We start from the raw sequence: 15,719 nt of genomic DNA on the forward strand, positions 1-15,719 counted from the left end.
TTAAAAAAAAACGAAAGTAGTATTTCATGGTTGACTTTTACTACATCGTGTATGTGGTGGCAAGCGACAGCATTGGTGGAGTAGTGATAAGGTTAGAAATGCAAGCGATTAAAGGTGCTATGTTCTTTTTCCTGTTGAAAATCTCACGGATCTTTGCAAGGATTTGCTTTCAAGAATCGATCTTAAAGTAGTATGTTATTATTTGATTCTATATTCTCCATCAAAATTTCAAACATAAGTTTTAGGTCAAATGTATTTAAAGATCCTTTAAGTTTTTTGTTTTTCTTAAAGTGATCTTTTAAGTTTCAAAAGTTCCAAACAAATCATTTTAGTTTTTGAATCGTTTCAAACAAATACTTTTAGAGAATGATGGTGATGATTCATATGATAGCAACAAAGAGCATTATCCACCATTTTACATGCCTAAAAAGATAACTGGTATTAAGTGGGTGTTAGGAGTCAGATTTGGTACCAAAGATGAGTTCAAGGAAGCAATTACCAACTATGCTATCTACAATGTGAGACCAAAATGACTTGTTTGAGACTTTTGAAACTTAAAGGACAACTTTGAGAAAAACGAAAAATTTAAAGGACCTTTAGATACATTTGACCTAAGTTTTACGTACCATTCAAGTGTTTTAAAGGATTTAAAGTGGATTTTATTCCCTTTATGTGTAGAAATAGTTTTTTCAAAACTAAAAAAATCTTTAAATTCTTGGAAGAGATTGTTTCCGTACAAAAAATCAAATATTTATAAATTAAAAACAAGAATGTCAAAACATAATCCTAGCAGTTTCTCAACAAATAAAAAATAAAAAATATTCCTAGCAATACAGAAACGACATCCCTGTCTATTTTGTAGGAAGAAAAATCCTATGAAAACTTAAATGGAATTGTTTCGGGTGATATTATTCGCACTATTGAATTGAGTATATTCTCCATTCAAAACAATATATTAATCGAACCTCATCAAGGTCACAAAAATAGACCTCTAAAACTGTCTTAATGACAGAAATGTTGTAAAGTTAAAATACATATTCATATTTGAAAATGAAAATGAAAACATTTTCTCAAGTAAATTAAATCCAATAATCCATAAATTTTTATCTTTAAGACACCTGGATTGATTATTTTGAAAATGGATCATCTCATGTGTAATTTACATTACACATGAGAAAGTAAAGTGTACCTAAACGACGGATTTATGAATTTTGAAAAGTATAGGCACCCCATATATATTAATTAAAAGCAATAAGTGTAGTATATTTGGAAACAAGATTGTGTTGTTGTGTCATGTTATACAATACAGGTGTGGACCAAGAGAGAAATGTTGTGTTATAGGTGTGGGTCATTTAGTCAAAATATCAACTATTAATATATTATGTTACTTAAAAAAAAAATATTATAAATACTTTGTACACTCACAAAGCAACATTTTTTTAAGGGAAAGAAACACATGAAAAAATTAGATAAAATGAGATTGAATGGTTAAAGATCACATTTTATCCTCTCATATGTAAATTGCATACGAGAGTAAAATTCATTATGGATTATTTCATGTAACTTAACTGTACATAAGACTTTTACCATGAAAAACTTCTCAAATTGAATTCAATTTAATGTTCATTAACATGTATTGAAAAAAGACAGCGAACTATTTAATACTATATTGAAACATTGACATTATTTTATGCTTGATGCTGCTAAGTTCACAAGAAAAACGTTTGAGTAAGGGTAAAGCAGCCCTGAAAAATTTAGCATCACAGCACAACCATACAAGCCAGGTGGGCCTAAAAATCTTTAATTGTCTACAAGATTGGTGAGAAAGGCATGAAATTATGAGTCTCTTCTTCATTTAACAAATATTTAGAAAGAGTCAGACACAATGAATATAATATTATTATATTCAATTTAACAATTAAATGGAGAGGATCATAACCATGAAATTATGAGCACATTTCATTTTTGCAATGAATATATTGTCAAAAAAAATTGATGAGTACTTCCTATTCGTTCACAAAATTATTCCAAAGCTTGCACTGTTTTCCTCCTCCTATGTTCAAACTTGTCATGGTGAATTGGTGATGCTTCTCTATCATGCCACCTTTGAAGCCTTCAGTTTACCTTGCTGTCATCATGCAGTGGGACCTAAATCACGTTATTTTTATGGAAAGAGTTATAAATAGATGCAAGTGCTTTTCATATTCCAAATACAAATCATATTTGTCAATTTATAATTTCTTTGGCGCTTATAAAATTGTCTGCATGCATACAAATAATTTAACAAGTTCTATGGTACCACCTTATTTCTTTTTTATTAACTTATTTATTTATATTGCTTTCTTGATTGACTTTTGATAAAATTGAATATTACACATGAATATACTATGCGTAAATCGCAACATCACAAAACTGCTTGAATAGTTGTCACCATTTTTTGTTCATCTCATTCTTGATTCTACCGCTGGAACACAACCCTGAGGTTTTATTGAATCTGTCATCTGAAAGGTTCAAGTGGAGTAGATTCTTCAAGAGAGTGGGCTGCCTGAAAACATTCTGTAGCTTCGACTAATGATGATATTTTACCCTCAGCCTTGTGAAAAAGGCCAAGATTATACCAAGCAGAAGCATTCAATCTGTCATGCCGTAGAGCATCCGTCAAAAAAGTTCTGACTGCAGGATTTGATTTATTACTGCAATGTCTAAGTACTTCAGCAGTGGAGATTAGGCTGCGGACATGGCCAGGATCAATGTCTAAAGCATCGCGAAAAGCTTTTAGAGATTCTTTGTAAAGGCCCTTTGCTTCATACATTATACCTATTAAATTTGAAAAGAAAAATGATAAAATATAATAACAACATCTGTAAATTATGTTCAAATATGTTGGCGTCATTACCATCTCAAGAAAAAGTTAAATGGTAAACTATGCAGCTCAGAGATAAAAAAAAAAAAAAAAAAAAAAATCATGTATATATTTACCTAGTGCATGACATCTAGAAGCAGAATACGGCTTGATGGCCTTAGATTTTGAAAGACACGCCTCTGCATCATGCCACTGGGAAAGGCTGATGTACACATGAGCAAGATCATGCCATATTTCCACTTCCAAGTTCCTAGCACGATCTCGGTTACCCTGTCAGAAATGGTATAGATAAAAGGGTAAACAGCTAGAACAGAAGAAGGAAAAAATAAGCTCATAAAAATTTATACCAGTGAAACATTTATCCAATTTTAATAGTTATAATCACAAGAGTTACGCATCCCATTCTGCAGAAATATTCAATCAGTACAAGTGGTTACAACAACAAACCTTATATAGCTTCTTCCAAGAACCAAAACTTTTGCTCTGAATTTGAAGAACAGCAAGAAGCTGAGTGTACGTCTCAATGGCATTCTTTAACTGTCCAAGTGCAATTTGAATTTTAGCTTTTGTTCGCAACAAATCACCCTGATCCCATTTCCCAGTCTGATCCAAAGCAGCGTTGATAATGGATTCAGCCTCCAAAAACTGTTTTTGAGCAGATAATATCCGTGCCAACAGTAACCATCCTTTAACGTTAGAACCACCTTCCAGTTTTACGACGCACTTTGCATAATAAAGTGCATCATTTAACTTCCTTTGTTCAGCATATTCTAAGCTGAGATGGTATAGTACTAAAGGGTCTCTCATTCCGGTCGTTCTGCCGGCAGTTTCCAAGGCTTGAAGTGCCTCAGACTGTCTCTTAAACTTCTCGAAATCAGAAACAGCCAATTTTGAGTGTGCCGATGATGAAACACCAAGATAGAATTTTGCAACATTTTCTAACTGCTTACATCTTCCATCCAAGCTCTCAAGCGCTCTCTGAGAAAAACTTACCCCTTCTTCTGCAAGACTAGGGTTCTCGCAGCAAATCTTAGAAGCCATTAACAAACCGGGAACGTGTTCCGGCCTTTCTCTACCAGTCAACAATTTTCTTAAAAGATCCAGTGCCACCAAGTCCTTACCTGCTCCGTAATTACAAAGAGCTAGATCATGGAATCTTTCACTTCGATGGAGAGTCCCAGGGAGTAATTCTTCCAAATGATTGGCTAAACTCGATAGGTCTCCCGAAACAGACAGAGCAAATGAAAGGTGGTCTAAAATTGAAGGATCCCATTCAATTCTATTGAGAGTGACTTTTCTGAGCAAAATCATCAAAAGAAGTATAGCCTCTTCTATGTTGTTTCCCGGAACAAACGAGCCATCCATTTGAGAACGTAGATTAGGGGGCATTACTTCTCCTCCACTATATAGAAGAAAAACAACAAATTCTTTCTGAATCTTTGCTATAGTCCCTGGATCAAGATTCCATTTATGAAGGAGTGCTCGCCGGTAAGACAAAGTAGCTTCACGAGGACAATCAGCAAGCTTCCACAATTCTGGAAGCAGCTCAACTGCCTTGCTCACGGTCTCCTGCAATTTACATTCAGCACCAAAGTTATCAGGCAAGCCTTCAGGCAATGAAGATTCCACTATGTCCATAATAACTTTGCAAGATTGGGCAGCTTCTGCAAGAATGATTTGAAATATTAGATTACACTTTGACTAATGTCCTATTGTGATCGAAACCAATCTGTTTTCGTATATGCTATTTCTATAACAAAAGTTAAAATAAAGTCAATCAATTTTCATATAAATTTTACTTTGTTTTCATAAACTATCTTGGATATCTAATAGAAATAAGCAGAAAACAACTTATTAGCATGCCATGAGATGTTTCAAAAAGCTCTTCCAAACAGTCTCGCCAGTGCAAAACAAGGTAGACTACGGGTAAAAGATGTACCATATGCAGCGAAAAACCACAAATTCCTTGACATACAAAAAAAGAGAAAAAAACTAAGAATCAAACAACCAGCAAGGTTACCTTTAAACCTTTCAAGAGCCTGCAATGATTTTGCTTTTAGAAAGAGTGCTTCAAACAGTAAGCCAACAGAATGTATAGACATTTCCGGTTCACCATGATTATGGGAATGTTTCTTGCGGCGTTCTCTATTTTTGGAAAGGGCAATTTTGATCTTAGGAGTCACAGCACCTATATCTATTCCCTCAAAGACATGTAATGCAGCTACTAAATTTCCTTTTTGATACTCGTATCTTCCTAGCAATGCTCTAGCTTCCTGTAGATTGCATGCATATTTTTTCTCCAAATTAGAATAGTAGCTACAATCACTAATAATTTTAAACAGTAGTTATTTTTGGTAGATAGACAGTATGACAGTAACCACTTGAAAACTCACACACAAAACAACTTATGAAAACAGCTTATGACAATTTTCATAAGCTTTTTTCAACTAAATTTTCTTAGTTCTTCAAAATAGCTTATAAAAACAACTTATAGCAACATACAAAAACAATTTAACGTTCTTGTTTATCTTTTGCTATAAAAATAACTTATGCAAGGTGTAAATAAGCTGTTTATCCAAACAGGCCATAATTCTACAAGCGCTGAATTAAGTTGTTTATCCAAACACATACCCAAAAATGCACATAATAACTTAAAAAGTGAAGCATTTTGAAGAAACAAACCTCATAGTTTAACACGCCACTTTCTCGCAAAGATAATTCTGCTTCTTCTATATTACCGGTGTCCAACTTCTGATCAAGTTTTCCAGGTAGGAAAGAATGATCACTTCCTGAAAAGAAGTCCCTGGTGATAAGAGATTCAGATGAAGGTTGTGTTTCATATGTTCCTCCCAATTGCTCCCCTGAGCGTTGGAACTTCATTGTCCTTGTCCTGATTCACCTCTTCTTCTATGTCAGTCTAATCTTGCTCTCATACTGTTATCTACAATCAAGAATCTGTTACATCAAAATTCAAACACAGGCACCATAGATTAGAAACTTCCATTTCAGCACTATATTGATGCATATGACATGAGCAAATTAAGCAAAAAGTTAATAAAACAAATACACAAATAAAACAACCGACAGCAGAAAATTGAGATGTATAAAATAAAACAGCAACAAGTAAAAAAAATAGAGGTAATTCAGCTGGGAAAATGCTTAGAACTTTAAACCAGTATAAAAAACGTACCCTTCAACAAAAACCCTCTGAAGAGAACCTTTTTGAGTTTTGTAATTATTTTGAGTTTTGTAAAGAGAAAATGAAGAGAAATGAAATGGAAATTGAAAGAAAGTAAAGTGGGAAGATCTAAAAAGGAAGAAGAACAAGGTGCGCACGGATGAGGGGGTTTGGTTTGGTTTGGTTTGGTTTGTGAGTGTGGGGTCCAGTGGATGATTTTAGTATTTACTGCTGACGGAGACGGAGGGTAATTACATTTAGTAGCCACGTTGGATCAGTTGTACTACTTGGACTGTGTTGTGGGTGGCAGCCTGGCTTTGCTGACATTATTAAAACAAAAACGGTCATTAACTTCATTGTCACCCTCCTTCAACAAAAAAAAAAACGAGAATTGCCGTTGACGCATATGTATTGGTTGATAAACACAAGTAATTTACTTAAATGTTCCTTGATAATTAACTGCCGAATTATGGAACCGGCTGTAGTTAACTACCGAGGAAAACTGAAAACTTCGACAGTTAACTGCCGAGGAAACCTCAAACCTGTTTTTTTTTTTTTTGACAAAAATCCTAAATTGTCTTTAATAATATTTATTGATTTCGAATGTTTCAATCATTATTTTAATACGTTTCAAACAATTCCAGTATTATACTTTTAAATATAAACAAAATTGACTTTTTAAATTCATTCATTTAATAATATATGTGGTTCATAATATAGACAACATTCATCATTAAATAAATGAACTTAAAATGCGAATTTTGTTTATATTAAAAAATGAATGGAGTACTAATCACATACCGAATTTGGATTCCAAAGTCAAAGACAGTTAGTGAGGCGGGGCGCGACAATTATTGGGCCAGGCACTCACCAGACTTGTACTATTGGTCATTAAATATTAGGCTTAATTGCACTTTTGGACCCCTATCTTTCCAGAAGTTGCGGTTATGGACCCCTATCTTTCCAGAAGTTGCGGTTATGGACCCCTAACTAATTTAAATACAAAACAGCTCCCTATGTTTTGATTCTTTGGCAGTTTTGGACCCCAAGGAAGAAAAAAGAATGACATGTGGCACCTCACTTAGGGTGCCACATCAGCGTTGACCGAGTCAACAATGGACTGGGGGTCCAAAACTACCAAAGAATCAAAACATAGGGGGCTATTTTGTATTTAAATTAGTTAGGGGTTCATAACCGCAACTTTTTAAAAGATAGAGATCCAAAAGTGCAATTAAGCTTAACTACTATTCACGTGTAATTTACGTAGGGTCTACTCTTTTTTTTCCTTTCTTTCTGATAAATTATAAGATTAAGTCTTGTACCCAAAATAAAAAAGTTATAAGATTAAGTCTTGACAAAAAACCAACACCTCAAGTAGTTTATTAAGAACAAAATACATTAGGGTAGACTAAGATGATGTTGTATATTAGTGTGATTTATCTTTTTTTTTTCTTTCTAAAAATGTGATATATATATCTATATATATTTTGCTATAAGTTATCCATAAAGTGTCTTTTAACAATCCACATATCAATGTGTGATTTTCACCTTTTACTTATAATTTTGCTAAAAGACACTTTTATAAGAAGGTTTTTCTATCATGTGCAAATTTACACATGTTAAGAAGTTTAAAGTAGTAATTTTAACTTGGAACTTGTGTTTTTTATATTAAATATGTAGCTTTTAATCAATAATTGTTGGTTTTCAATGAAAAATTACTAATTAAATATGTAGCTTTTTTTATGTTAGACAAACCCTTCATAAAAAATAGTTGGTGCCTTTTAACAAATATTCATAAAATAACTTGTTAAAAGACGCCTTCATAAAACGTGTCTTTTAGTAAAACTCTATATATATATTAAGGATATTCTAAAGGGATTGAGATATTTAAAAGGCTTAATTGCACTTTTAGACCCCCTATCTTTCCAAAAGTTGTGGTTATGACCCCCTAACTAATTTAAATATAAAATATCCTCATATGTTTTGATTATTTGGCAGTTTTGGACCCCCAATCCATTAGTGAGGTGCCACATGTATTATTTAGGGGGCCACGTGGCACACTAATGGACTGGGGGTCCAAAAATGCTAAATAATCAAAACATAGAGTGCTGTTTTGTATTTAAATTAGTTATGGGACCATAACCGTAACTTTTGGAAAGATATGGGTCCAAAAGTGCAATTAAGTCTATTTAAAATTGTAGCCGGTTTGTATAATGAGATGAGATGAGATAGATTTAAGCTTTTTAGAGGAAACATACGGGAGATGCGTAGTTTCAAAGTTTTTTTTTAAAGATATGTTAAAGGTTACTCTCCTGCCAATAAAATAATACTCCCTCCGTCCCTAATTATAAGACTCTTTTGCTAAAATCACGGGAATTAAGAAAGCGGATATTTGTATTAAAGTTGTTTGTAATCACTATTGTTTTTACAATTTTATCCTTAAGAGAGAGAGTTAGTTTATGTTTTCCATATGCTACTTATTGCTGATTGAAGAAAAAGATGTATAATAAATAGGGGCATGTATGTAAAGAAATAATTAATGTAGTTGGAAATAATAAAGGGGTCTTATAAAAAGGGACAAAAAAAATTCTCAAAAGGGTCTTATAATTAGGGACGGAGGGAGTGCTAATTTTATGGTGACAACTAAGGTACTCATGGAAGAATGGTGGATAATTTACCTCAACCAATACACATTAACCACATAAGCACATATTCATGAACTATCTTGACTCCACCAATAAATTGCTCATATTCACTGGTTGGTGGGTAAATTACCCACCATTTTTCAAAGGTAATTTAGAAAACACCTAATTTTATTACTTTCAGAAGAGTGATTTTTTTTCTAATGTATATCATCTTTATATGTCCCTCTACTATAAATAATTAAGGGTAGTATTGAGTATTGATACAATAAATTATAACGTTGTGTTAATTTATTTATTTTTTATATCAATTTCTTTTTTGCTACAGTCTGTATCAATTCTAAATATTACTCCCTCCGTCCCTAATTATAAGACCCTTTTGAGAAATTTTTTTGTCCCTTTTTATAAGACCTCTTTGTTATTTCCAACTACATTAATTATTTCTTTACATACATGCCCCTATTTATTATACATCTTTTTCTTCAATCAACAATAAATAACATGTTGAAAATATAAACTAACATTCTTTCTAAAAGGATAAAATTGTAAAAACAATAGTGATTACAAACAATTTTAATACAAATATCCACTATCTTAATTCCCGTGATTTTGGCAAAAGGGTCTTATATATAGGGACGGAGGGAGTACATATAAATACGAACATTTTTCCTATAACAACGAATATTAAAAATGAAACAAAAAAGATATTCATTGCAACATTTGCAGTATCCATACTCGCATCGACTGCAATTCCCATTCCCAAACATTAATTTCTCTAGTGCATTGACCACGACTATTATGAAATTCTGTGAAATTTGGGTCAAGATAAAATATCAATCTTTTTCCTTAAAAAAAATCAGTTGTAGCGTTAACCTACTTAACATTTTTTTGTTTTTGTTTTCAACTAAAAAAATGGTTTAGAAAATAAAAGGACAAATTCTGAGCTTCTAGAAATTAGAGGATATGCAGACACAGACAGACACTGCGCCTTTGGAGAAGCAAAGAATACTAAAATATGACTAGATCATGAGATTGAGAGCACCAGCATCAACTTTCCACATATAATAGACCTCTAAAAAAAAATCCACATATTTACAAACTAAGTATCCTTTATTTATGTTATTTTTCATAACTTTTTTGTTTTGTGTGTACTGAATTTACTCCGTAAAATTAACAGAGATTAATTCCTCAAGTCGAATAAAAGTGCAATAGATGATAAAGTTCTCCTTCAATTTTATTTTTTAAGGAAAATTTTCCTTCAATTTAACACTTATGCATTCTCAAAACTGAATCTGAATCCAAGACATTTAGTTAAACTAAAAGATAACTCTCACCATTCCATCGAAGTGATCTTGGATTAAAGTATTCTTTTATAAACTAAAAAATTATTTCATCATTCATTAAACACTAAAATACTCTAATTTTTTTAGGCATAATAGAATAATTACCTTTCTTAAAAAACGAGGAACGAAAACACAAGCAGAATGGTGTATTAGTCTTGGGCTAGCCTCTATTTGATGAGTTATTCATGCTATAAACAACCCTTATAACCTGTCTCCATATTAAAGTAAGTTGATTATTTATCATCATGAGTGGGTAGAATAGCACAATACAGTATTGTGATATAGTTAAGACTAGCTCATTATCAAATGATCTCAAATCATTGAAGGCGTCAACTACCACTTTGCTATTCGACTCAAAATGCACATTAAAGATAACATACTCAAATAAAGGTTAGTGGTAGTGAAATTTGAATACCGTAAGCATTGAGAAAAACTTATGTTGGAACAAAATGTGTTTCACAATGAACCTTATTAAATTTTGATGATAACAAGGTATTAAAAATTGTCAATTGGTTATTATTAATAATTGTTCAAGTGTACAGGACCAAAGGCTACTCAAGTTATTTCAATAGGTCTTGGAAGAACAATGGAAAGAAAAAGAAATTCTGAGCATATGAAGAAAACTGCTTCTGAAGAGATGACGTCATCAGAAGCAGAAGGTCATCAGAAGCAAAAGTTTTCATCAGAAGCAATATCTTCACCAGAAGCTATGTTTGATCCTTTAATCAAACTAAAGATTCAAAGTAGCTGATTCTCAATTCAGTCTTATCAAAGAAGAACGAAGAATTGAAAGGGAGGTATCAACGGATATATGGATAGCACTGAGCACTTGTCTCTCATTAATAGAGTTGACAAAGTATAAGTGTACAACCACTACCTCCACTACTCTGTTTTCTGTCTACGCTACAAGACAAAACAACAGCCATGCCTGCAGAATTTGTACACTCAAGATGGGAATGAATTTGAAGTTTATTCTTCAAAGGACTACACCCAAATCAGGCAAAGGATCACTGGTGGATAATCAAAGGATTTCAAACGACTCTTTAGACGTGCTGATTATCTCAACGTCTCTTTCACGCCTCTATATAAAGGAGTGAAGACTTGAAGATTGTAGATAGAGAGACATAAGTTCAAAAGCGCCAAAACTCTGTCAATTTGATTCTACAAAGCACACTGAATTTCTGCACTGATTTGATACATCTTAGAAATTCAAAGTCTGGAGTCTTTTCTGTATTGTATTGTGAACACCACTGATTGTATATCAAGTGTTCAATTCAAACTCAATTCTCTGTATTTTTGTTTGATTAGAAGTCTCTTGCCTGCGTGCTTGAGCATTAGAAGTCTCTTGCTTAGTGCTTGAGCATTGGAAGACTCTTGCGTTTGTGCTTGAGCATTTTTGTGAAGTCTCATACTTAGAAAGTATTGAGCAGTTGTAATCTTTGTGATTATAGTGAAATCTCCTTGGAAGTGCAAGGGGGACTGGACTACTTCCGTGTTGTGGAAGGAACCAGGATAACTGCTTGTGTCTTTGTCTTTCTTTTCTCTGCTCTGTTCTTTTCCGCTGCAATCTGACTCTGATCATTTCATCAGAAGCAATCAAACTGCTTCTGAAGTTTTATCAGAAGAAGTATTTTTTAAGAGAAAAAGAAAACACAATTCAACCCCCCCCCCCCCTATTGTGTTTTTCACCTTCAACTTAAGCCTCACATATTTAAAATATTTCCTCCGTTTTAAAATGAGTGTCGTTTCAACCAAAAAAAATTGTTTTAAAATGAATGCCACTTTCAGTTTCCAATGCAATAATAACTTTGTTTTTTCAACTGTACCCTCCAATTAGGTTAAATTGCATTTTTGGTCCATTAACTATTTAGGTAGTATCGCTTTGGTCTCTTTATTAAAATTCGATTTATTTTGGTCTCTTAACTTCTCTATGTTATACATTTTGGTCATTTCCGTTAGTTTTAATTCAAAAACGTTAGGTTTTCTTTATCTTATTCTTCTCTTTTTCATCTTTATATCATCTCCATCAACCTTCAACAACAAGAATCCCAGAGAAATTCCAGAAGAAAATGAAAAAAACCTAACATTTTTGAATTAAAACTAATGGAAAATACCAAAATGTGTAACATAGAGAAGTTAAGGACCAAAATAAATCGAATTTTAATTAAAGGATCAAAGCGATACTACCTAAATAGTTAAGGGACCAAAAATGCAATTTAACCCTACAATTAATACTCTGCACACTACTTCCAAAGTAATTACTTTAAAAACTAACCAATAATTAATAAGGATAATTTGGTAAAATAACCATTATCTTTCTTTTAATCATTGCATTTCTTAATATATGTGTAAACACCTAAAACGACACTCGTTTTGAAACGGATGGAGTATAAGATATTAAATGAATTTATAAAGAGTAACACATTTCAATTCTCACCTTACAAATTAGTTTTGTAAGGTTGAATAAGGCAAAATACATCAACATATTTTAGGTATTCATATTTATTGATTGCACCACTCATTATTCCACACATCAACCTCAATAGTGTTAAACATTCCATAAAACCACTCATCATTTATACCCACCATGAACCAAACTCAATAATTTTGGATGTGGGGAACCTAAAGATAAAATTCCAAGATGCATTGGCAAAACCAAATTTACCAATACAGATGCAAAAACATGTTTTCTGATAAGTAGCATATGTTACGCAGTTCACGGTATACTTCAGGAAGCATTCTCTCGACTTTATCCATATGGGGTTTGTGATTGCAACACCCAAAGCACCATTATGTAGGGAGGGATCATGTGTTCGCTCCTAGTGGATCGCATGCAAAATTTCCTTAGCTCCACATTTTCGGAAGGCATTGAAGGATCCAGGATTTTTAAATAGTGGGGCACCATATAATTTTTTTTATAACATTAATAATTGTCTTCTACAATTTTTCATATTATGGAAACTTTGAATGGTTTTCTTATTTTGAAAATCAATAAAAATATCTTTTTTTATATAAATAACTAAACAATCTTTTAACCGATCATCTCTCATTCGATTTCGCATCAGATTCTTGATAATATTCATACTATCAAGAAAGAATTTAAGATATATGATGATATGTGTAGATCAAAAGAGAAATAATTTATAAGTGTAGGTTATGTAGTTAAAATGTCAACTATTGATACATTATAGTACTAAAAATAATGGGTCCTGCTAACCGGTGTCCCCGGAGCACAGGTTAAGCATACCATAAAAGGGAATTATTACCATAAAAAGAAACTGTTTTTGACATTATTATAAATTAATTACACAATTTCAATGCATTAACTACTATATAATTTCCTTTTTCATATCCTTAACCAATGCTCCGGGGACACCGATTAGCATTTCCCAAAAATAATAATAGTTTCTAAAAATTTAGTGTAGGCACAAGCACACACATGGATCAACATACATCCATCCCTGTCAGAAGGTGGGAAATTGGATTTTTATATGTTTTATTAGCAAACATTCTCATTCAATTATTTAATATTATGTAAATTTTTTTGTTTACTTATTTTAAAGTAGATTTAAATTTTCATAATTTTAGTTAACGATACTTGTATCTAACAAAACTCTACGATATCAAATAACTTTCTTATTTCATTCGTATAAGAAAAAACAAGTGTGAAATCGGATTTAACATTAACAATTTGGCTTAATTGCACTTTTGGACCCCTATCTTTCTAAAAGTTGCGGTTATGGATCCCTAACTAATTTAAATACAAAATAGCCCCCTATGTTTTGATTCTTTGGCAGTTTTGGACCCCCAGTCCATTGTTGACTCAGTCAACGCTGACGTGGCACCCTAAGTGAGGTGCCACGCGTCAATTTTTTTTTTTTTTTTTTGCCTTGGGGGGTCCAAAACTGCCAAAGAATCAAAACAGGGGGCTGTTTTGTATTTAAATTAGTAAAGGGTCTATAACCACAACTTTTAGAAAGATAGGGGTCCAAAAGTGCAATTAAGCCTAACAACTTCTATATTCGACACGTAAGTTTATAAGGGAATTAATAAAAAATGAGAATATGGGGAAAGAAATTTGATTCAAGCTCGTCAAATAAAAAAAAAAATACTTAAAAGATCATGTGTGCTTGGTCAATATAATTTATGCTAGATCCAACGGTCAATTTTGTTGGATCACACAATTTCTTAATGCTCTTTGATGTCACGAGAGAAGGAGAGAACAGAAGGGAGTAAATTTTTCAATCTTGGCAACTTCAATAATAAAGTTGAGGAGAATTTTTTTAAGTGCGAGATTTATAATAGTTGAACATAACTAAAAAAACTAAATTTCCCTTCAACAGTAAAAAAATAAATAACTAAATTTGACGCTTGAAAGTTAAAACAACTTAATTTAATTTCATGGTATTTATAAGAATTAGTATTATTTCTAGCTTTAAAAAAAATGACATGAGTTTTATCTCAACATGATATAATATTTAGTATTCAAGATATTGATGCTAAAAGCTAATCTGAACAATAAATACAATATCTGTAGAAGATTTATTTTCTAAGGTAAAAGTCAATTTTTTTAAATAAACTATAGATTTATAGAATTTTGATTAATTTTTAATTAAAGTTTGACTCAATTGATTAACGAATCGAATTCAATAAATTAATTATAGAATCGAGTACACTAGTTTCGTTTATTTTCCTTGCCATCCGCAATACTTATATCGACAGTTAAAGTAAATATATACTCCTTCCGTCTCAAAATACAAGTTAAAATTGGTCAACAAAAGTTATTGTATTTGATTCAAAAATTATACCAAATACATCATTTTAATTATGTTGACTCATTTTTACTTACATTTTGTATCTATTACATTTGTACCAAACACCAATTCATATTCATGCATTTGAAATATTGTTAGTTGTTTGATTTTGATTAAATAATCCAGAAAAAATGCACATTTGTTTTGATTATATATAATTCAAAATACTAAGCTCGAATCAACATTATATTTTAACGAAACAACCAACAATATCATGTACTCCCTCGTGTCTTAATTATAAACAACATTTGATATGTTAAGTTTGTTGAATAATTGATGTATTTGATCTATTACACTTGAATCAGTTATTCAATGAATCTAAAAATGATAATTTTTGCACAAGCGAGTAAAAAGAGTTTTGGATAAACACATGGAATTGGACAAGTGCAAAGCCTTTGCCATTTCCAAGCTCCATCTGTATCAGATGATGATTTGCAACTTCGAAATTATCATCACAATAAACCAAGCATAGAGACCCATATTGCGTTAAACTTTTAAACAACCAACATTTGCGTCTATTAAAGAAAAGTTCTAACTCTATAATATGGCGTGCCAAAACCATCCAAATGAATCACAAATTATAAATTAAATGAAAAGCGTGCATGATCTTAATATTCGCATCAGATTCTGGTTATGTAACAATGATCCGTACCCAAAGTCAAGAGAACAAATCATAGAACTCACATTCTATCCGATTTAATTCATCCTATAACAACAATCTTAGATGTTTTTTTCAGTTATCGCGCCAATTATTTAACATATACCACATAAAGGTGTCAAAATGTGGCACTTGCATTAAACAATCACAGTATAACCAAATCGTTAATCAAACACATAATAATTTAATCATACTTACAATAATAAATTAAAAGACATAGG

At 32.0% G+C, this 15,719-nt stretch overlaps 1 protein-coding gene across 4 annotated transcripts; it reads right to left on the reverse strand.

Moving 5' to 3' along the window:
• Positions 1-1,977: 1,977 nt before the first annotated feature.
• LOC25484223 (protein NPGR2) lies at positions 1,978-6,222 on the reverse strand. Of its 4 annotated transcripts, none has more exons than XR_005643106.1 (7): positions 6,054-6,222; positions 5,546-5,818; positions 4,884-5,136; positions 3,311-4,527; positions 2,980-3,133; positions 2,432-2,817; positions 1,978-2,128 (listed from the first exon to the last, which is right to left on the reverse strand). XR_005643106.1 is itself a non-coding variant. In XM_024779538.2 (6 exons), the coding sequence occupies exons 2-6, from the start codon at positions 5,741-5,743 to the stop codon at positions 2,498-2,500; spliced, it is 2,142 nt and encodes a 713-aa protein (XP_024635306.1). In that variant the 5' UTR covers positions 5,744-5,804; positions 6,054-6,222; the 3' UTR covers positions 2,184-2,497. The 4 variants fall into 4 exon arrangements, 2 of the variants coding, with proteins under 2 accessions (XP_024635306.1, XP_013468448.1); XR_003010438.2 differs by having other exon boundaries at positions 1,978-2,148; XM_024779538.2 differs by lacking the exon at positions 1,978-2,128 and having other exon boundaries at positions 2,184-2,817; positions 5,546-5,804.
• Between the last annotated feature and the right edge of the window lie 9,497 nt (positions 6,223-15,719).

The sequence above is a fragment of the Medicago truncatula genome, chromosome 1 (genome assembly GCF_003473485.1).
Source record: "Medicago truncatula cultivar Jemalong A17 chromosome 1, MtrunA17r5.0-ANR, whole genome shotgun sequence".
NCBI classification, from domain to species: domain Eukaryota; kingdom Viridiplantae; phylum Streptophyta; class Magnoliopsida; order Fabales; family Fabaceae; genus Medicago; species Medicago truncatula.